Source organism: Ranitomeya imitator, chromosome 3, assembly GCF_032444005.1.
Source record: "Ranitomeya imitator isolate aRanImi1 chromosome 3, aRanImi1.pri, whole genome shotgun sequence".
Taxonomy (NCBI): Eukaryota; Metazoa; Chordata; class Amphibia; order Anura; family Dendrobatidae; genus Ranitomeya; species Ranitomeya imitator.
This window is the reverse complement of record NC_091284.1, coordinates 465,208,366-465,229,845: the sequence shown is the minus strand read 5'-3', so window position 1 is coordinate 465,229,845 and position 21,480 is coordinate 465,208,366. Positions and strand designations below refer to the sequence as shown.

At 37.4% G+C, this 21,480-nt stretch overlaps 1 protein-coding gene across 1 annotated transcript in view; it reads left to right on the top strand.

Annotated features, from left to right (window-relative positions):
- Positions 1 to 21,480, top strand: part of RCC1L (RCC1 like) — an 84,539-nt gene that overhangs the window by 10,655 nt on the left and 52,404 nt on the right. Inside the window, exons 2-3 of the mRNA XM_069757440.1 lie at positions 14,996 to 15,286; positions 17,499 to 17,628. Coding sequence (XP_069613541.1) covers positions 14,996 to 15,286; positions 17,499 to 17,628 — 421 coding nt within the window. The remainder of the gene's footprint in view (positions 1 to 14,995; positions 15,287 to 17,498; positions 17,629 to 21,480) is intronic.

The window sequence follows — 21,480 nt, the reverse complement described above, 5'->3', positions numbered from 1 at the left end:
ACCCATATTCCTATCAGAAGTAGATGAAGTATGTTCCTGGGCATGTGTATTTGTGATATTTCACCCATAATCCCCATACAGAACAATAGATATACCCATATTCCTATCAGAAGTAGATGAAATATGTTCCTGAGCATGTGTATTTGTGATATTTCACCCATAATCCCCATAAAGATCAATAATTATAACCATATTCCTATCAGAAGTAGATGAAGTATGTTCCTGAGCATGTGAATTTGTGATATTTCACCCATAATCCCCATACAGAACAATAATTATACCCATATTCCTATCAGAAGTAGATGAAGTATGTTCATGAGCATGTGTATTTGTGATATTTCACCCATAATCCCCATAAAGAACAATAATTATACCCATATTCCTATCAGAAGTAGATGAAATATGTTCCTGGGCATGTGTATTTGTGATATTTCACCCATAATCCCCATACAGAACAATAATTATACTCATATTCCTATCAGAAGTAGATGAAGTATGTTCCTGGGCATGTGAATTTGTGATATTTCACCCATAATCCCCATACAGAACAATAAATATACCCATATTCCTATCAGAAGTAGATGAAATATGTTCCTGGGCATGTGTATTTGTGATATTTCACCCATAATCCCCATACAGATCAATAATTATACCCATATTCCTATCAGAAGTAGATGAAGTATGTTCCTGGGCATGTGTATTTGTGATATTTCACCCATAATCCCCATACAGATCAATAATTATACCCATATTCCTATCAGAAGTAGATGAAGTATGTTCCTGGGCATGTGTATTTGTGATATTTCACCCATAATCCCCATACAGATCAATAGATATACACATATTCCTATCAGAAGTAGATGAAGTATGTTCCTGGGCATGTGTATTTGTGATATTTCACCCATAATCCCCATACAGAACAATAGATATACCCATATTCCTATCAGAAGTAGATGAAGTATGTTCCTGGGCATGTGTATTTGTGATATTTCACCCATAAACCCCATACAGAACAATAGATATACCCATATTCCTATCAGAAGTAGATGAAATATGTTCCTGGGCATGTGTATTTGTGATATTTCACCCATAATCCCCATACAGAACAATAATTATACCCATATTCCTATCAGAAGTAGATGAAGTATGTTCCTGGGCATGTGTATTTGTGATATTTCACCCATAATCCCCATACAGAACAATAGATATACCCATATTCCTATCAGAAGTAGATGAAATATGTTCCTGGGCATGTGTATTTGTAATATTTCACCCATAATCCCCATACAGAACAATAGTTATACCCATATTCCTATCAGAAGTAGATGAAGTATGTTCCTGGGCATGTGTATTTGTGATATTTCACCCATAATCCCCATGCAGAACAATAATTATACCCATATTCCTATCAGAAGTAGATGAAGTATGTTCATGAGCATGTGTATTTATGATATTTCACCCATAATCCCCATAGAGAACAATAAATATACCCATATTCCTATCAGAAGTAGATGAAATATGTTCCTGGGCATGTGTATTTGTGATATTTCACCCATAATCCCCATACAGAACAATAATTATACTCATATTCCTATCAGAAGTAGATGAAGTATGTTCCTGGGCATGTGAATTTGTGATATTTCACCCATAATCCCCATACAGAACAATAAATATACCCATATTCCTATCAGAAGTAGATGAAATATGTTCCTGGGCATGTGTATTTGTGATATTTCACCCATAATCCCCATACAGATCAATAATTATACCCATATTCCTATCAGAAGTAGATGAAGTATGTTCCTGGGCATGTGTATTTGTGATATTTCACCCATAATCCCCATACAGATCAATAATTATACCCATATTCCTATCAGAAGTAGATGAAGTATGTTCCTGGGCATGTGTATTTGTGATATTTCACCCATAATCCCCATACAGATCAATAGATATACACATATTCCTATCAGAAGTAGATGAAGTATGTTCCTGGGCATGTGTATTTGTGATATTTCACCCATAATCCCCATACAGATCAATAATTATACTCATATTCCTATCAGAAGTAGATGAAGTATGTTCATGAGCATGTGTATTTGTGATATTTCACCCATAATCCCCATACAGAACAATAGATATACCCATATTCCTATCAGAAGTAGATGAAGTATGTTCCTGGGCATGTGTATTTGTGATATTTCACCCATAAACCCCATACAGAACAATAGATATACCCATATTCCTATCAGAAGTAGATGAAATATGTTCCTGGGCATGTGTATTTGTGATATTTCACCCATAATCCCCATACAGAACAATAATTATACCCATATTCCTATCAGAAGTAGATGAAGTATGTTCCTGGGCATGTGTATTTGTGATATTTCACCCATAATCCCCATACAGAACAATAGATATACCCATATTCCTATCAGAAGTAGATGAAATATGTTCCTGGGCATGTGTATTTGTAATATTTCACCCATAATCCCCATACAGAACAATAGTTATACCCATATTCCTATCAGAAGTAGATGAAGTATGTTCCTGGGCATGTGTATTTGTGATATTTCACCCATAATCCCCATGCAGAACAATAATTATACCCATATTCCTATCAGAAGTAGATGAAGTATGTTCATGAGCATGTGTATTTATGATATTTCACCCATAATCCCCATAGAGAACAATAAATATACCCATATTCCTATCAGAAGTAGATGAAATATGTTCCTGGGCATGTGTATTTGTGATATTTCACCCATAATCCCCATACAGATCAATAATTATACTCATATTCCTATCAGAAGTAGATGAAGTATGTTCCTGGGCATGTGTATTTGTGATATTTCACCCATAATCCCCATACAGAACAATAATTATACCCATATTCCTATCAGAAGTAGATGAAGTATGTTCCTGGGCATGTGTATTTGTGATATTTCACCCATAATCCCCATACAGAACAATAATTATAACCATATTCCTATCAGAAGTAGATGAAGTATGTTCCTGGGCATGTGTATTTGTGATATTTCACCCATAATCCCCATACAGAACAATAATTATACTCATATTCCTATCAGAAGTAGATGAAGTATGTTCCTGGGCATGTGAATTTGTGATATTTCACCCATAATCCCCATACAGATCAATAGATATACCCATATTCCTATCAGAAGTAGATGAAATATGTTCCTGGGCATGTGTATTTGTGATATTTCACCCATAATCTCCATACAGATCAATAATTATACCCATATTCCTATCAGAAGTAGATGAAGTATGTTCATGAGCATGTGTATTTGTGATATTTCACCCATAATCCCCATACAGATCAATAGATATACACATATTCCTATCAGAAGTAGATGAAGTATGTTCCTGGGCATGTGTATTTGTGATATTTCACCCATAATCCCCATACAGAACAATAATTATACCCATATTCCTATCAAAAGTAGATGAAATATGTTCCTGGGCATGTGTATTTGTGATATTTCACCCATAATCCCCATACAGAACAATAGATATACCCATATTCCTATCAGAAGTAGATGAAGTATGTTCATGAGCATGTGTATTTGTGATATTTCACCCATAATCCCCATACAGAACAATAAATATACCCATATTCCTATCAGAAGTAGATGAAGTATGTTCCTGGGCATGTGTATTTGTGATATTTCACCCATAATCCCCATACAGAACAATAATTATACCCATATTCCTATCAGAAGTAGATGAAATATGTTCCTGGGCATGTGAATTTGTGATATTTCACCCATAATCCCCATACAGATCAATAGATATACACATATTCCTATCAGAAGTAGATGAAGTATGTTCATGAGCATGTGTATTTGTGATATTTCACCCATAATCCCCATACAGAACAATAAATATACCCATATTCCTATCAGAAGTAGATGAAGTATGTTCCTGGGCATGTGTATTTGTGATATTTCACCCATAATCCCCATACAGAACAATAATTATACCCATATTCCTATCAGAAGTAGATGAAATATGTTCCTGGGCATGTGTATTTGTGATATTTCACCCATAATCCCCATACAGATCAATAGATATACACATATTCCTATCAGAAGTAGATGAAGTATGTTCATGAGCATGTGTATTTGTGATATTTCACCCATAATCCCCATACAGAACAATAATTATACTCATATTCCTATCAGAAGTAGATGAAGTATGTTCCTGGGCATGTGTATTTGTGATATTTCACCCATAATCCCCATACAGAACAATAATTATACTCATATTCCTATCAGAAGTAGATGAAGTATGTTCCTGGGCATGTGAATTTGTGATATTTCACCCATAATCCCCATACAGAACAATAATTATAACCATATTCCTATCAGAAGTAGATGAAGTATGTTCCTGGGCATGTGTATTTGTGATAATTCACCCATAATCCCCATACAGATCAATAATTATACCCATATTCCTATCAGAAGTAGATGAAGTATGTTCCTGGGCATGTGTATTTGTGATATTTCACCCATAATCCCCATACAGAACAATAATTATACCCATATTCCTATCAGAAGTAGATGAAGTATGTTCCTGGGCATGTGAATTTGTGATATTTCACCCATAATCCCCATACAGAACAATAATTATACTCATATTCCTATCAGACGTAGATGAAATATGTTCCTGAGCATGTGTATTTGTGATATTTCACCCATAATCCCCATACAGAACAATAATTATACTCATATTCCTATCAGAAGTAGATGAAGTATGTTCCTGAGCATGTGTATTTGTGATATTTCACCCATAATCCCCATACAGAACAATAGATATACCCATATTCCTATCAGAAGTAGATGAAATATGTTCCTGGGCATGTGTATTTGTGATATTTCACCCATAATCCCCATACAGAACAATAATTATACCCATATTCCTATCAGAAGTAGATGAAATATGTTCCTGGGCATGTGTATTTGTGATATTTCACCCATAATCCCCATACAGAACAATAATTATACCCATATTCCTATCAGAAGTAGATGAAATATGTTCCTGGGCATGTGTATTTGTGATATTTCACCCATAATCCCCATACAGAACAATAATTATACCCATATTCCTATCAGAAGTAGATGAAATATGTTCCTGGGCATGTGTATTTGTGATATTTCACCCATAATCCCCATAAAGATCAATAATTATAACCATATTCCTATCAGAAGTAGATGAAGTATGTTCCTGAGCATGTGAATTTGTGATATTTCACCCATAATCCCCATACAGAACAATAATTATACCCATATTCCTATCAGAAGTAGATGAAGTATGTTCATGAGCATGTGTATTTGTGATATTTCACCCATAATCCCCATACAGAACAATAATTATACCCATATTCCTATCAGAAGTAGATGAAATATGTTCCTGGGCATGTGTATTTGTGATATTTCACCCATAATCCCCATACAGAACAATAATTATACTCATATTCCTATCAGAAGTAGATGAAGTATGTTCCTGGGCATGTGAATTTGTGATATTTCACCCATAATCCCCATACAGAACAATAAATATACCCATATTCCTATCAGAAGTAGATGAAATATGTTCCTGGGCATGTGTATTTGTGATATTTCACCCATAATCCCCATACAGATCAATAATTATACCCATATTCCTATCAGAAGTAGATGAAGTATGTTCCTGGGCATGTGTATTTGTGATATTTCACCCATAATCCCCATACAGATCAATAATTATACCCATATTCCTATCAGAAGTAGATGAAGTATGTTCCTGGGCATGTGTATTTGTGATATTTCACCCATAATCCCCATACAGATCAATAGATATACACATATTCCTATCAGAAGTAGATGAAGTATGTTCCTGGGCATGTGTATTTGTGATATTTCACCCATAATCCCCATACAGAACAATAGATATACCCATATTCCTATCAGAAGTAGATGAAGTATGTTTCTGGGCATGTGTATTTGTGATATTTCACCCATAAACCCCATACAGAACAATAGATATACCCATATTCCTATCAGAAGTAGATGAAATATGTTCCTGGGCATGTGTATTTGTGATATTTCACCCATAATCCCCATACAGAACAATAATTATACCCATATTCCTATCAGAAGTAGATGAAGTATGTTCCTGGGCATGTGTATTTGTGATATTTCACTCATAATCCCCATACAGAACAATAGATATACCCATATTCCTATCAGAAGTAGATGAAGTATGTTCCTGGGCATGGGTATTTGTGATATTTCACCCATAATCCCCATGCAGAACAATAATTATACCCATATTCCTATCAGAAGTAGATGAAGTATGTTCATGAGCATGTGTATTTATGATATTTCACCCATAATCCCCATAGAGAACAATAAATATACCCATATTCCTATCAGAAGTAGATGAAATATGTTCCTGGGCATGTGTATTTGTGATATTTCACCCATAATCCCCATACAGATCAATAATTATACTCATATTCCTATCAGAAGTAGATGAAGTATGTTCCTGGGCATGTGTATTTGTGATATTTCACCCATAATCCCCATACAGAACAATAATTATACCCATATTCCTATCAGAAGTAGATGAAGTATGTTCCTGGGCATGTGTATTTGTGATATTTCACCCATAATCCCCATACAGAACAATAATTATAACCATATTCCTATCAGAAGTAGATGAAGTATGTTCCTGGGCATGTGTATTTGTGATATTTCACCCATAATCCCCATACAGAACAATAATTATACTCATATTCCTATCAGAAGTAGATGAAGTATGTTCCTGGGCATGTGAATTTGTGATATTTCACCCATAATCCCCATACAGAACAATAAATATACCCATATTCCTATCAGAAGTAGATGAAATATGTTCCTGGGCATGTGTATTTGTGATATTTCACCCATAATCCCCATACAGATCAATAATTATACCCATATTCCTATCAGAAGTAGATGAAGTATGTTCACGAGCATGTGTATTTGTGATATTTCACCCATAATCCCCATACAGAACAATAATTATAACCATATTCCTATCAGACGTAGATGAAATATGTTCCTGAGCATGTGTATTTGTGATATTTCACCCATAATCCCCATACAGAACAATAATTATACTCATATTCCTATCAGAAGTAGATGAAGTATGTTCCTGAGCATGTGTATTTGTGATATTTCACCCATAATCCCCATACAGAACAATAGATATACCCATATTCCTATCAGAAGTAGATGAAATATGTTCCTGGGCATGTGTATTTGTGATATTTCACCCATAATCCCCATACAGAACAATAATTATACCCATATTCCTATCAGAAGTAGATGAAATATGTTCCTGGGCATGTGTATTTGTGATATTTCACCCATAATCCCCATACAAAACAATAATTATACCCATATTCCTATCAGAAGTAGATGAAATATGTTCCTGGGCATGTGTATTTGTGATATTTCACCCATAATCCTCATACAGAACAATAATTATACCCATATTCCTATCAGAAGTAGATGAAGTATGTTCCTGGGCATGTGTATTTGTGATATTTCACCCATAATCCCCATACAGAACAATAGATATACCCATATTCCTATCAGAAGTAGATGAAGTATGTTCATGAGCATGTGTATTTGTGATATTTCACCCATAATCCCCATACAGAACAATAATTATACTCATATTCCTATCAGAAGTAGATGAAGTATGTTCCTGGGCATGTGTATTTGTGATATTTCACCCATAATCCCCATACAGAACAATAATTATACTCATATTCCTATCAGAAGTAGATGAAGTATGTTCCTGGGCATGTGAATTTGTGATATTTCACCCATAATCCCCATACAGAACAATAATTATAACCATATTCCTATCAGAAGTAGATGAAGTATGTTCCTGGGCATGTGTATTTGTGATATTTCACCCATAATCCCCATACAGATCAATAATTATACCCATATTCCTATCAGAAGTAGATGAAGTATGTTCCTGGGCATGTGTATTTGTGATGTTTCACCCATAATCCCCATACAGAACAATAATTATACCCATATTCCTATCAGAAGTAGATGAAGTATGTTCCTGGGCATGTGAATTTGTGATATTTCACCCATAATCCCCATACAGAACAATAATTATACTCATATTCCTATCAGACGTAGATGAAATATGTTCCTGAGCATGTGTATTTGTGATATTTCACCCATAATCCCCATACAGAACAATAATTATACTCATATTCCTATCAGAAGTAGATGAAGTATGTTCCTGAGCATGTGTATTTGTGATATTTCACCCATAATCCCCATACAGAACAATAGATATACCCATATTCCTATCAGAAGTAGATGAAATATGTTCCTGGGCATGTGTATTTGTGATATTTCACCCATAATCCCCATACAGAACAATAATTATACCCATATTCCTATCAGAAGTAGATGAAATATGTTCCTGGGCATGTGTATTTGTGATATTTCACCCATAATCCCCATACAGAACAATAATTATACCCATATTCCTATCAGAAGTAGATGAAATATGTTCCTGGGCATGTGTATTTGTGATATTTCACCCATAATCCCCATACAGAACAATAAATATACCCATATTCCTATCAGAAGTAGATGAAGTATGTTCCTGGGCATGTGTATTTGTGATATTTCACCCATAATCCCCATACAGAACAATAAATATACCCATATTCCTATCAGAAGTAGATGAAGTATGTTCCTGGGCATGTGTATTTGTGATATTTCACCCATAATCCCCATACAGAACAATAATTATACCCATATTCCTATCAGAAGTAGATGAAGTATGTTCCTGGGCATGTGTATTTGTGATATTTCACCCATAATCCCCATACAGAACAATAGATATACCCATATTCCTATCAGAAGTAGATGAAGTATGTTCCTGGGCATGTGAATTTGTGATATTTCACCCATAATCCCCATACAGATCAATAGATATACACATATTCCTATCAGAAGTAGATGAAGTATGTTCATGAGCATGTGTATTTGTGATATTTCACCCATAATCCCCATACAGAACAATAATTATACCCATATTCCTATCAGAAGTAGATGAAGTATGTTCCTGGGCATGTGTATTTGTGATATTTCACCCATAATCCCCATACAGAACAATAGATATACCCATATTCCTATCAGAAGTAGATGAAGTATGTTCCTGGGCATGTGAATTTGTGATATTTCACCCATAATCCCCATACAGATCAATAGATATACACATATTCCTATCAGAAGTAGATGAAGTATGTTCATGAGCATGTGAATTTGTGATATTTCACCCATAATCCCCATACAGATCAATAGATATACACATATTCCTATCAGAAGTAGATGAAATATGTTCCTGGGCATGTGTATTTGTGATATTTAACCCATAATCCCCATACAGAACAATAATTATACTCATATTCCTATCAGAAGTAGATGAAGTATGTTCCTGGGCATGTGTATTTGTGATATTTCACCCATAATCCCCATACAGAACAATAATTATACCCATATTCCTATCAGAAGTAGATGAAATATGTTCCTGAGCATGTGTATTTGTGATATTTCACCCATAATCCCCATACAGATCAATAGATATACACATATTCCTATCAGAAGTAGATGAAGTATGTTCATGAGCATGTGTATTTGTGATATTTCACCCATAATCCCCATACAGATCAATAATTATACCCATATTCCTATCAGAAGTAGATGAAATATGTTCCTGGGCATGTGTATTTGTGATATTTCACCCATAATCCCCATACAGATCAATAATTATACTCATATTCCTATCAGAAGTAGATGAAGTATGTTCCTGGGCATGTGTATTTGTGATATTTCACCCATAATCCCCATACAGATCAATAGATATACCCATATTCCTATCAGAAGTAGATGAAATATGTTCCTGGGCATGTGTATTTGTGATATTTCACCCATAATCCCCATACAGATCAATAATTATACTCATATTCCTATCAGAAGTAGATGAAGTATGTTCCTGGGCATGTGTATTTGTGATATTTCACCCATAATCCCCATACAGAACAATAGATATACCCATATTCCTATCAGAAGTAGATGAAGTATGTTCCTGGGCATGTGAATTTGTGATATTTCACCCATAATCCCTATACAGAACAATAATTATACTCATATTCCTATCAGAAGTAGATGAAGTATGTTCCTGAGCATGTGTATTTGTGATATTTCACCCATAATCCCCATACAGAACAATAGATATACCCATATTCCTATCAGAAGTAGATGAAGTATGTTCATGAGCATGTGTATTTGTGATATTTCACCCATAATCCCCATACAGAACAATAGATATACCCATATTCCTATCAGAAGTAGATGAAGTATGTTCCTGGGCATGTGTATTTGTGATATTTCACCCATAATCCCCATACAGAACAATAGATATACCCATATTCCTATCAGAAGTAGATGAAGTATGTTCCTGGGCATGTGTATTTGTGATATTTCACCCATAATCCCCATACAGAACAATAATTATACCCATATTCCTATTAGAAGTAGATGAAGTATGTTCCTGGGCATGTGAATTTGTGATATTTCACCCATAATCCCCATACAGAACAATAGATATACCCATATTCCTATCAGAAGTAGATGAAGTATGTTCCTGGGCATGTGTATTTGTGATATTTCACCCATAATCCCCATACAGAACAATAATTATACCCATATTCCTATCAGAAGTAGATGAAGTATGTTCCTGAGCATGTGTATTTGTGATATTTCACCCATAATCCCCATACAGAACAATAATTATACCCATATTCCTATTAGAAGTAGATGAAGTATGTTCCTGGGCATGTGAATTTGTGATATTTCACCCATAATCCCCATACAGAACAATAGATATACCCATATTCCTATCAGAAGTAGATGAAGTATGTTCCTGGGCATGTGTATTTGTGATATTTCACCCATAATCCCCATACAGAACAATAATTATACCCATATTCCTATCAGAAGTAGATGAAGTATGTTCATGAGCATGTGTATTTGTGATATTTCACCCATAATCCCCATACAGAACAATAATTATACCCATATTCCTATCAGAAGTAGATGAAGTATGTTCCTGGGCATGTGAATTTGTGATATTTCACCCATAATCCCCATACAGAACAATAGATATACCCATATTCCTATCAGAAGTAGATGAAGTATGTTCATGAGCATGTGTATTTGTGATATTTCACCCATAATCCCCATACAGAACAATAATTATACCCATATTCCTATCAGAAGTAGATGAAGTATGTTCCTGGGCATGTGAATTTGTGATATTTCACCCATAATCCCCATACAGAACAATAATTATACCCATATTCCTATCAGAAGTAGATGAAGTATGTTCCTGGGCATGTGAATTTGTGATATTTCACCCATAATCCCCATACAGAACAATAGATATACACATATTCCTATCAGAAGTAGATGAAGTATGTTCCTGGGCATGTGTATTTGTGATATTTCACCCATAATCCCCATACAGAACAATAATTATACTCATATTCCTATCAGAAGTAGATGAAGTATGTTCCTGGGCATGTGTATTTGTGATATTTCACCCATAATCCCCATACAGATCAATAATTATACCCATATTCCTATCAGAAGTAGATGAAGTATGTTCATGAGCATGTGAATTTGTGATATTTCACCCATAATCCCCATACAGAACAATAATTATACTCATATTCCTATCAGAAGTAGATGAAGTATGTTCCTGGGCATGTGTATTTGTGATATTTCACCCATAATCCCCATACAGATCAATAATTATACCCATATTCCTATCAGAAGTAGATGAAGTATGTTCCTGGGCATGTGTATTTGTGATATTTCACCCATAATCCCCATACAGAACAATAATTATACCCATATTCCTATCAGAAGTAGATGAAGTATGTTCCTGGGCATGTGTATTTGTGATATTTCACCCATAATCCCCATACAGATCAATAATTATACTCATATTCCTATCAGAAGTAGATGAAATATGTTCCTGGGCATGTGAATTTGTGATATTTCACCCATAATCCCCATACAGAACAATAATTATACTCATATTCCTATCAGAAGTAGATGAAGTATGTTCCTGGGCATGTGTATTTGTGATATTTCACCCATAATCCCCATACAGATCAATAATTATACTCATATTCCTATCAGAAGTAGATGAAATATGTTCCTGGGCATGTGAATTTGTGATATTTCACCCATAATCCCCATACAGAACAATAATTATACCCATATTCCTATCAGAAGTAGATGAAATATGTTCCTGGGCATGTGTATTTGTGATATTTCACCCATAATCCCCATACAGAACAATAATTATACCCATATTCCTATCAGAAGTAGATGAAGTATGTTCCTGGGCATGTGTATTTGTGATATTTCACCCATAATCCCCATACAGAACAATAATTATACCCATATTCCTATCAGAAGTAGATGAAGTATGTTCCTGGGCATGTGTATTTGTGATATTTCACCCATAATCCCCATACAGAACAATAATTATACCCATATTCCTATCAGAAGTAGATGAAGTATGTTCCTGGGCATGTGTATTTGTGATATTTCACCCATAATCCCCATACAGAACAATAATTATACCCATATTCCTATCAGAAGTAGATGAAGTATGTTCCTGGGCATGTGTATTTGTGATATTTCACCCATAATCCCCATACAGAAGAATAGTTATGCCAATATTCCTATAAGATGTTGATGAGATATATCACCAGGCGTGTGTAACCCGATATTCTACACATAATCCCATATAGTTACAATCTTTTTTCCCTGGTTCTATTATTAAACTTTAATCCAGCCCTGTGGATGTTCTGATTCATTTAAGTATTTCCATTGAATTCCCTTCTTGCTATATTACAAAAAGTCATTTCCTGGGCTGCATTTGTAAAATGTGCTGCCATCTAGTGGTGGAGTCTAGTATTGCAGCCCATCATCCCATCATCCCAATATGCAGTTTAGTCCGTCCCCCCTTGTGTATGTGTATATATATCTATCATCAGTGCATTCTGCCTACTAAATGAACATATTTATGTTTAATACTAAATATCTATTTCCTAATATTTATCCATTTTTGGCGCTATGCACTTTATGTAAATTAGCTCTATATGGATTAAATTGGAAACCAGTGTCTCCAGGATTCTGTTCTCATCTCCCCCTGCTGTTTGTCGCCCCCTAGTGTGCACTCATTGCATTTTCCCCTTATAAAGATTTCTCTGAATTGATGAAGAATCTCTTTTCTGTGCTTGTGCTCCTCATGTGAGTTGGCTCTATGTCTCCCGTTATGTGGCCACACTCGTTACTGTCTGTTCAGCTTACGTTCTTATTCTGGTACACATACAGCTATTATTTGAATATTTTTGGCTGATTGTTTGCGTTCTATGTTCTGGTAGATGTGCGCGCTGCGTGTAAGGGGCAGGCTCAGAAGCTGCGGTCTCCCACAGTGCGGACGTCAGCTGTGTTACGCAGCTGTCACCTGCCTCTAACAAGCAGCTACCAGAGCTAGATCTGATCGCAGCTGTTTAACCGCTTAGATACCGCTGTTAATTAAAGCTATAAACAAAGTTTACGCATACTGTAAATAGTTTAGAAGCATAAAGCTTTATTATAAAGAGAGAAAAGCGTTTTAGAACGTGCGTGGAGACAGTCGTACAATTAGCAACCAACATATAACATTAAAGGGGTTATTCACTACTCGGACGACCCCTTGTATAAAAATGATCAGCCTATACTCCCCTCTGGTGCCATTCCGGCAGCGATAGCACTGGCCTTCCCGACCATGGAGCCAATCAGGGGCAGCTTCACTCTCACTTCCCTGACACCAAACTGACATTGAGGGAATTCAGAGAAGAGCAACGGCTCTCACTCCTCCCGGGTGTTCGTTTGGTCTGAAGGAACTGAAAATGATGCTGCCACTGATTGGCTCCGGGGCTACCGGGACATCATCACGCAATCCACGGGAGAGCCAGTACCGTCACTGCCGGAACGGCGCCAGCACCACAGGCGAGTATAGGCTGATATTTTACATGGGGGAATATAGAGATCGAGAAGGGGTTCAAGTAGTGGACAGACTCGTTAATCCTACACATTAAAATATCTCTAAAATGCCTCAAAAATGAAACCAATTGATATATAGTGTTGAAGGGACATACAAAAATAGTAGAATGTGGGATAAATCCCCTTAAAATGTTGGACATTCCTAATATATACATTTTTTTTCTACAATAATGCAATGTCACCAGTGGCATATATACAGGGACAAAGTGCTTAGTACATACAGTAAATTACCAATTCATGGAAATTAATTGAATTAATAATAAAGAGATAACACTATATGCACAATAAAGTGCAAGAGGTTCTGGAACGTAAATATGCAAAACATGCCTGCAAAATGCTAAAGGAGTGTTCCATATATAATGGTGTACATGACTGTCTCCCCCATTTTTTACAGTGTTCCATATATAATGGTGTACATGACTGTCTCCCCAATTTTTTTACAGTGTTCCATATATAATGGTGTACATGACTGTCTCCCCCATTTTTTACAGTGTTCCATATATAATGGTGTACATGACTGTCTCCCCCATTTTTTACAGTGTTCCATATGTAATGGTGTACATGACTGTCTCCCCCATTTTTTACAGTGTTCCATATATAATGGTGTACATGACTGTCTCCCCCATTTTTTACAGTGTTCCATATGTAATGGTGTACATGACTGTCTCCCCCATTTTTTACAGTGTTCCATATGTAATGGTGTACATGACTGTCTCCCCCATTTTTTACAGTGTTCCATATATAATGGTGTACATGACTGTCTCCCCCATTTTTCTCTGCAGCTTTATGGTACAATGCAGCCTTCATCACTACTTTTCTACCTGAACATCTTGAAGCCAAAGTTAATCTCCGTGCGCCACTTGGCAACGGCCGTGGGGAGAAGCAAACAAGGAGATGATCTTCCGACCTTCCAGTACGTTGGGCAGAAACTTAGACGAAAGGAACGGGTTTTTGTATGGGGCTTCTCTTACACAGGAGCCTTGGGGATCCCAAGCTTTGTAGTGCCTGATAAAGGCAAGAAAAAACGTAGACAATATCAGCTAACTCCCTATCGGCTCGATGTGGATGAAAAGGTAAATTGTGACCTCAAAGCATGAAATACCGTACAGACGTGATACTTTAAGGCAGCACTATGTATCTCATCAGTTCACATTTTCCACAATCAATTTTTGATACTTTCAGTCCAGAATAAAAGTGTGCATAGAAAATTCACAAAAAAAAAGTTATGAATGCTTAAATATAAAGAAATAAATTATTTTGCTGTGGGGGTTCAAACACATAGGAAAGCTGTGTGAATATTTCCTGTGTGGTTGCACACTATGTCTACAGGTCACTGTATTTGAAGAATATACTTTTTTTTTTTCCTTATTAAATCTGTCGTTCAGCACCATTGACTTCTACAGCAGAGGTGAGCAGTGCCAAGGAAGTTACACCACCACCCAACTGTCTGCGCCCACAGAAGATACCTACGATAAAAACAAAATGAGCAAATACCCTGTCGTAAGTAAATGTGAATAACATAGGGTACTTAGTTGACGCTATTTTGATTTAAAAAAAGAAAGCGTAAAAGTCATCCCACCGCAACAAGGTATACCCAATCGGGACGGTACCTAACTCTTGTAGTCTTGTAGTTCCCCTTATTATGAGTCAGCAGATTTCTAAAAAGATTGGGGGCAGAGCGGGACCCGGACCCGACTGTTCAGACATCTGCCCACATCTATTTTGACGTTTGCTGACACATTGTGAGGTGAACTACAGGTTAGGTACCATCCCGATTGGGTACGCCTTGTCGCGGCGGGATGACTTTTATTTAAATCAAAATGGTGTTAACTATGTGTCCTATTTAATTTACTATTACAATTTAGTTATTTACTTACTACAGGGGATTTGCTGGTTTTATTTTTATCTTTGGTTTTCTCTGTTAAATAGCCACAGTGTGTATTTGCACCCCCTGATTGCATTTATACCTACATATATTCCGGCTCATTTCTTTTGATTTCCTGTATTATACCTTTTGATTTCCTGTATGATACCTTTTGATTATGCGCTCATCTCAGCAGGATGTAATGTCATCGACACTGTTCACCTCCGACGCAAAAGTGAATGGTTTAGATGACCCTTGTAATTCTCTATACATTTGGGTCCCAAGTCTTTTCTTTCCTTCTTTCCAAACAACCATGTTAGAAGTTTAAATATGTGGCTTCTACTCCTTTTAATATCTATGGGACTGATGGAAACAGCTGGACACTGTACTCAACCTGATGCTTACAAAATGTTTAATATGATGAAATTGTTAAGGAATCTCTAAGCTGTGTGCCCATGATGAGATTTTGGTGCGTTTTTGACATTGCATATTAACACAGCATCTTAGAGTTCCTGGGATTTATAGAAATCTCGTGCGCCCACTGTTATTTTTTTTTTTTTACATAATCTGACCTGCGGTGCGTGTTTCAAATCCGCCTATTGACAATTTCTCTTGTGAGTATTGCAAGTTTTATGTGCTTGATTTCCCCATAGAATTGCATTCGACATAGAAAATCTACAAATAAGACACCTAAGGGTTTTTAGTGCATTTCCACATCGGAAACTTACCAAAAACTCATTGAATCTGAACATGACGTTTTGTCAAAGCAAAATACAAAAATATAGCTGATTTATTTCAAATATGACTCATCAAAAAGAGATAAAAGCTGCAGCATCAGAAACACCATAAAGATGCAAGGAACCTAATTGATATAATATATGTGAAAATGCTACAGAAAATCTGTGACACCAAAATCTCGTCATCGGCACATAGCCCTAAAAAAAAGAATGATCGTGTTATGAGGTGAAATAAGGCCAGGTTCATATTGCGTTAATGGCAATACGCTGATGGCATCCGTTACACAGTGGCACTAACGCTATGTAACAGATGCGTTAGCGCACCCATTGACTGACATTATGTAGCGCATCGCTGTTGCATGTCAAAATCGGCATGCGTTAGCGATGTGCCGTCATTCTGTGACGCACCCTTGGATGCGGGCTGCAGCCTTTCGGGGTCCGTCACCGCTAGCGCAGATGGAGCATCTTTGGCTATTGCATAACGCGATCTTTAAAAGGCACTAGCGTTGTGCTGTTCGTTTAACGCATGCATTGAACGGACTGCACCAACGCAATATGAACCTGGCCTAAAAATGACTACTTTAATCCTCATGATATATAAGGATTTCTGCACTTTAGATGTACAGATATATAATAATAAAATTATTATATTTTTTTTTTTTTCTGCATTGTATCGTCCCTCAGATCTCATCTGCAGCCTGTGGTTACGGCTTTACACTGCTATCATCCAAGACGAGCGATGTCACAAAAGTGTGGGGAATGGGATTAAATAAGGATTCACAAATAGGATTCCATAGAAGCCGGCGTGATCGAAGTAAGCATTTCCTCATACGTGTTATACCAAGCAGGGGCGTAATGACCACGGTCAGAGGTTGCAACCGGGCCCGTGCGGTGAAACAGTTCGCCGACGTGAAATCAAACTGTCCACTTAGAAGGGAAAACTGTTTGACAATCAATTTCACATGCAGTTGTACAAATGGAATAGACAACAGATGGAAATTATTGGCAATTATCAAGACACACTCAATAAGGAGTGGTTCTGCAGATGGGAAGTATTTAGCCCCATATCATTGGAGGTATACCTATAGGGTCCACTTGGAGCCTGTCCTTGTTAGGACAGGAGCAATACTGGGGCACGACAGGGAGACTAGGAAATTATTACATACCGCTTATGTCTCTCCCCATATATTTTCCCATTTTTCTTGTGTGGATCCTTTTCTTGGCGAGGTACTTCTGGAAGGAGGCCGGGATCTTTTGTCCGTCAACAGTGGTGAGACCAAACCATTTTTTAATGAGCACTGGTTTGCACGAGCACTTTATTTGGTTTGTTTGTGATATTTGTCCTTTTAATAATTGATTAAAGGTTATGTTTTGATATTTGAGGTCCCCTCCAGGCTATATTAGTTGGTTCTGCAGGTGGGCACCACAGACCACATCTCAGTACCAATGCTTTCTGGCTGATGTTTTGGTCACTTTTGAATGTTGGTTGTGCTTTCACACTCATGGTAGCATGAGACTTACTCTACAGCCCACACAAGTGGCTCAATGCGAGCTGTGGCAAGAAGGTTTACTGTGTCTGTCAGCGTAGTGTCCAGGGGCTGGAGGCCCTACCAGGAGACAGGCCAGCACACCAGGAGATGTGGAAGGGGCTGTAGGAGGGCAACAACCCAGCAGCAGGACCACTACCTCAGCCTTTGTGCAAGGAGGAACAGGATGAGCACTGCCAGAGCCCTGCAAAATTACCTCCAGCAGGCCACAAATGTGCATGTGTCTGCACAAATGGCTAGAAACCGACTCCATGAGGATGGTCTGGTTGCCCGACGTCCACAGATGGGCGTTGTGCTCACAGCCCAGCACCGTGCAGGATGCTTGGTATTTGCCACAGAACACCAGCATTGGCAAATTCGCCACTGGCGCCCTGTGCTCTTCCCAGATGGAAGCAGGTTCACACCGAGCACATGTGACAGAGTCTGGAGACGCCGTGGAGAGCGATCTGCTGCCTGCAATGTCCTTCAGCATGACCAGTTTGGCAGTGGGTCAGTAATGGTGTGGGGTGGCATTTCTTTGGAGGGCCGCACAGCCCTCCATGAGCTCGCCAGAGGTAGCCTGACTGCCATTAGGTACAGAGATGAGATTCTCAGACCCCTTGTGAGACCATATGCTTGTGCAGTTAGCACTGGGTTCCTCCTAATGCCGGACAATGCCACACCTCATGTGGCTGGAATGTGTCAGCAGTTCCTGCAAGATGAAGGCATTGAAGCTATGGACTGGCTCGCCAATTCCCCAGACCTGAATCCGATTGAACACATCTGGAACATAATGTCTCACACCATCCACCAACGTCACGTTGCACCACAGACTGTCCAGGAGTTGGCGGATGCTTTAGTCCAGGTCTGGGAGGAGATCCCTCAGGAGACCATCAGGAGCATTCCCAGGCATTGTAGGGAGGTCATACAGGCACACGTGGAAGCCACACACACTACTGAGCATCATTTCCTTGTCTTGAGGGATTTCCACTGAAGTTGGATTTTTTTTTTCCAATTTATACTTTGTCTAGGTTAATGGTAATATATGTCTAATAGTTGCCTGAAAAATATTTAGAATTGAGAATCCTCAGTGGTTGATATCTTTTAATGGCTAACTGAAAAGATGGTAACAAATTGCAATCTTTCGAGACTACACCGGTCTCTTCATCAGGCATAGACTAATAGAAATTCTGAAGAATCACATATTTATGCACAATACAGCACAGAAATAATGCCATAGATAAGACAGGTGACGTGAAGCAGAACTACCATTATGTGAGTGATAAACAGTTATGTCCATAAATATTGGAGCAGTTCATAGATGAGGAGTGTGAATGTTTTATTGTCTTCTGATTGGGGTCTGGTTCTATGTTATGATGCCCCCACATGGTCCTTAATTGATGTAAAAAGACATAAATCCATGTGACACGTTCATTCCTGCACTGAGAGTGTCAAAGGTCATCATCAGCTTATACTCCCAGACTCTTCTGTCTCTCTGAGATTTGAAGTTACCTTTTAAAACAAGTAATTTCATGTCCATAATGCTGTGATCAGGAGACAAAAATGTATTGCCACAGGTAGATCCAGTCTTTTCTTTTTTCTCATATTGTGTGGCTATGAGAGTTCATCCTTGTTCTCAATGTTTGCCCTGTCTCCCCTACATACAGACCGCCAGTTGGACATTTAGTACAATTAATTAGGTACACCACATAGATGTGATGCAGCTGAAAGCACCTGGGATCTTGAAGTCCTGATGTGAATTGGGGATCTTTATCTTGTCCGTGGTCATTATAAATGGACAGGTTTTACATTTTTTTTTTTTCTGGTTGCAAGGAAGGGTTCCTGCAGCTGTTTGAGAGGACAGGGAGCTTCTGACAGTGAAACTTCTTAGATGTGGTTTCCATCCAAAACACATAAAAATTCTATTGTCTACAGCCAAGCCATCAGATAAAGTGGTTTATCTTCCAACCCAATGGATAGGGATGAACACCTTGGTCGCCTCAGAAAGACCTTTTTGAATCAGGGCTACCATCCAAGAACAATTTAAAACCAAAATACAAGAGCCTCCAGAATATCAAGGAATCACCTGCTACATTACAAAGCTAAAGAAGAAAATAACTGGGTACCTCTAGTGGTTACCTACAATCCAAATCTGGAGGTGCTAAGGGGAGCTGCACGGAAATTACAACCTTTACTGCAAAAAGATGCCCGCTTACAATCCATTTTTCCAGACCCCCCACTACTGTGTTTTAGGCAGCCCCCAAATCTAATTATTTATATTAAATGTCCAACTGTGGGTCTGTATGTAGGGGAGACCTGTGGCAATACATTTTTGTCTCCCTGATCACAGCATTATGGACATGAAATTACTTGTCTATTGACTATGACGAACCCAGCAGCCAAACTGTAAAGATGTCTGAACCGTTTTTTTATCATGTTTATGGTGCTGAATAAGACTTCAGATTTGCCAGATAGGCTCTAGTTTCTGAGATATTTAATTAGAGTAGAATTCTGGCTTCAAAAAGTGGCTTTTATAGCATTGTAAGTCTTCAAATTAAAATGCAAAATAATTCTATGGGATATTTCATTATCTAAGACACAGTTGGGGTTAAAAGACCAAAAGCTATTTTATATGTTATCCCACACAAGTCGCAATGGAAGATTGTTATTTTCATGGATGATTTATCTAAAAAAACTAGAACCAATTCAGTAAAACTAATGGGATTTTTGAATTGAGCATCCTCAAACTACGCTAAAACCATTCAATAAGCCTCAGCACTTGATTTTTTATTTCTTTCTTTTTTTTTTTTTGTAAACCTGTGTTCTCTCAAAGTCCAAAATTGTTTGTCCAACTATGACTACATTTAGACTGTTGGGGAAAAAATGGGCCAAAATGTTGTTACGGTACTTCTTTTTGCACAGTATGATCTTCACAGTGAATGAGCAGGTTGTTCCATTATGCAGATAATTTGGTGTTTAAGAGACTCTTTAGTTACCATTATTTGATATTCTTGACCTGTCTTAGTAATAGATCATCTATATCAAATTGGTGTGGGTCTTCTAGAAAAAGGGCTCTTCTGCAGGACTGTGCAGCGGCTGCTACTCATTGAACAGTGCTGTGTAGTGCCACTGGTGTGTCC